At 45.1% G+C, this 1,236-nt stretch overlaps 1 protein-coding gene across 1 annotated transcript; it reads left to right on the top strand.

The window, feature by feature from the left end:
* The first annotated feature begins 249 nt into the window (after positions 1-249).
* On the top strand, positions 250-1,224 carry LOC116818299 (olfactory receptor 52N4-like). The gene has a single exon (XM_032769094.2). It carries the CDS (start codon positions 286-288, stop codon positions 1,222-1,224), a length of 939 nt encoding a protein of 312 aa, XP_032624985.1. The 5' UTR covers positions 250-285.
* Positions 1,225-1,236: the final 12 nt, after the last annotated feature.

Raw genomic sequence — 1,236 nt, 5'->3', positions numbered from 1 at the left:
CAGATCCCTGTCCTGAGTTCATACACTTAAATTAGAACATTGTTATGTATTTGGGGAGTTCAAGTTTTTCCCTCCAGGGAACACGCACATTGCAGTTACTAAAATCAAAATTCATCTGTCATCATGCTGCCCATTCTCTAACTTGATTAGCTTTCTAGATGTGTAATAACTATAAAATATTTACTGTTCTTTTTCCTATAAAGTGTGTAACCCAACTCTCTACACTTCTCCCCCTTCACAGGTGCCTTGAGTATTTCTGAGCCTGTTAGACTCATCGAACAACTCATGGCAGGTATCAACCTCACCCCCTCTGACACTTCCACTTTCATCCTAATGGGTATCTCTGGCCTGGAATCTGCCCATGAATGGATTTCCATCCCTTTCTGTATATCCTACATTATTGGCCTGTTAGGAAATGTCACATTTCTGTTTGTTGTAGGCAAAGAGCAGACCCTGCACAAGCCGATGTACCTGCTGTTCTGCATGCTTTCACTCACAGACATTGCCACATCTACCTTGGTTGTGCCAAAGGCACTGTGTATATTCTGGTTCAATTTGAAAGACATTACTGTGGGTGGCTGCCTCACCCAGATGTTCTTCCTTCACACGATTTCTATTATGCAGTCAGCTGTCCTCGTAATAATGGCCTTTGATCGCTATGTTGCCATATGTAGCCCTCTGAGATACGCCTCCATCCTCACTAATGGACGAATAGCTAAGCTAGGGCTAGTGGGTTTTTTAAGAGCTGTTCTCTTCATTCTTCCCCTGCCCCTGCTCCTCAGCAGGCAGCCATTCTGTGCCAACCACATTATCCCCAACACGTACTGTGAGCACATAACTGTGGTGAAGATGTCATGTGGGGACATCACAGTTAACAAGATGTATGGCTTGGTGATAGCATTTGTGGTCATCGGGTTAGATCTGCCACTCATAGTCCTGTCGTATGGCCTGATTATCAGGGCTGTCCTCCGAATTCCCTCCACGAAAGCCCACCAAAAAGCTCTCAACACCTGCACAGCCCACATGTTTGTGATGCTGATGTATTATACTCCCGGACTCTTCTTCATCCTGACAAATCGCTTCGGTCAGGGCATTGCTCCCTACATTCACATCATCTTGAGCAACCTCTATCTTTTTCTTCCTCCCATGCTCAACCCTTTCATTTATGGGGTCAAAAGCAAAGAGCTTCGTGACAAAGTGGGCAAATATACCTGCAGAAGTTAATTGCTGGGGGGC

The sequence above is a fragment of the Chelonoidis abingdonii genome, chromosome 1 (genome assembly GCF_003597395.2).
Source record: "Chelonoidis abingdonii isolate Lonesome George chromosome 1, CheloAbing_2.0, whole genome shotgun sequence".
Taxonomy (NCBI): domain Eukaryota; kingdom Metazoa; phylum Chordata; order Testudines; family Testudinidae; genus Chelonoidis; species Chelonoidis abingdonii.
Note: the sequence above shows the minus strand (reverse complement) of the source record. Positions and strands in the feature narration are given on the sequence as shown.

Excerpts from the sequence above, each read along its gene's own strand:
- LOC116818299 (XM_032769094.2), top strand. The coding sequence starts at position 286 with ATGGCAGGTATCAACCTCACCCCCTCTGACACTTCCACTTTCATCCTA.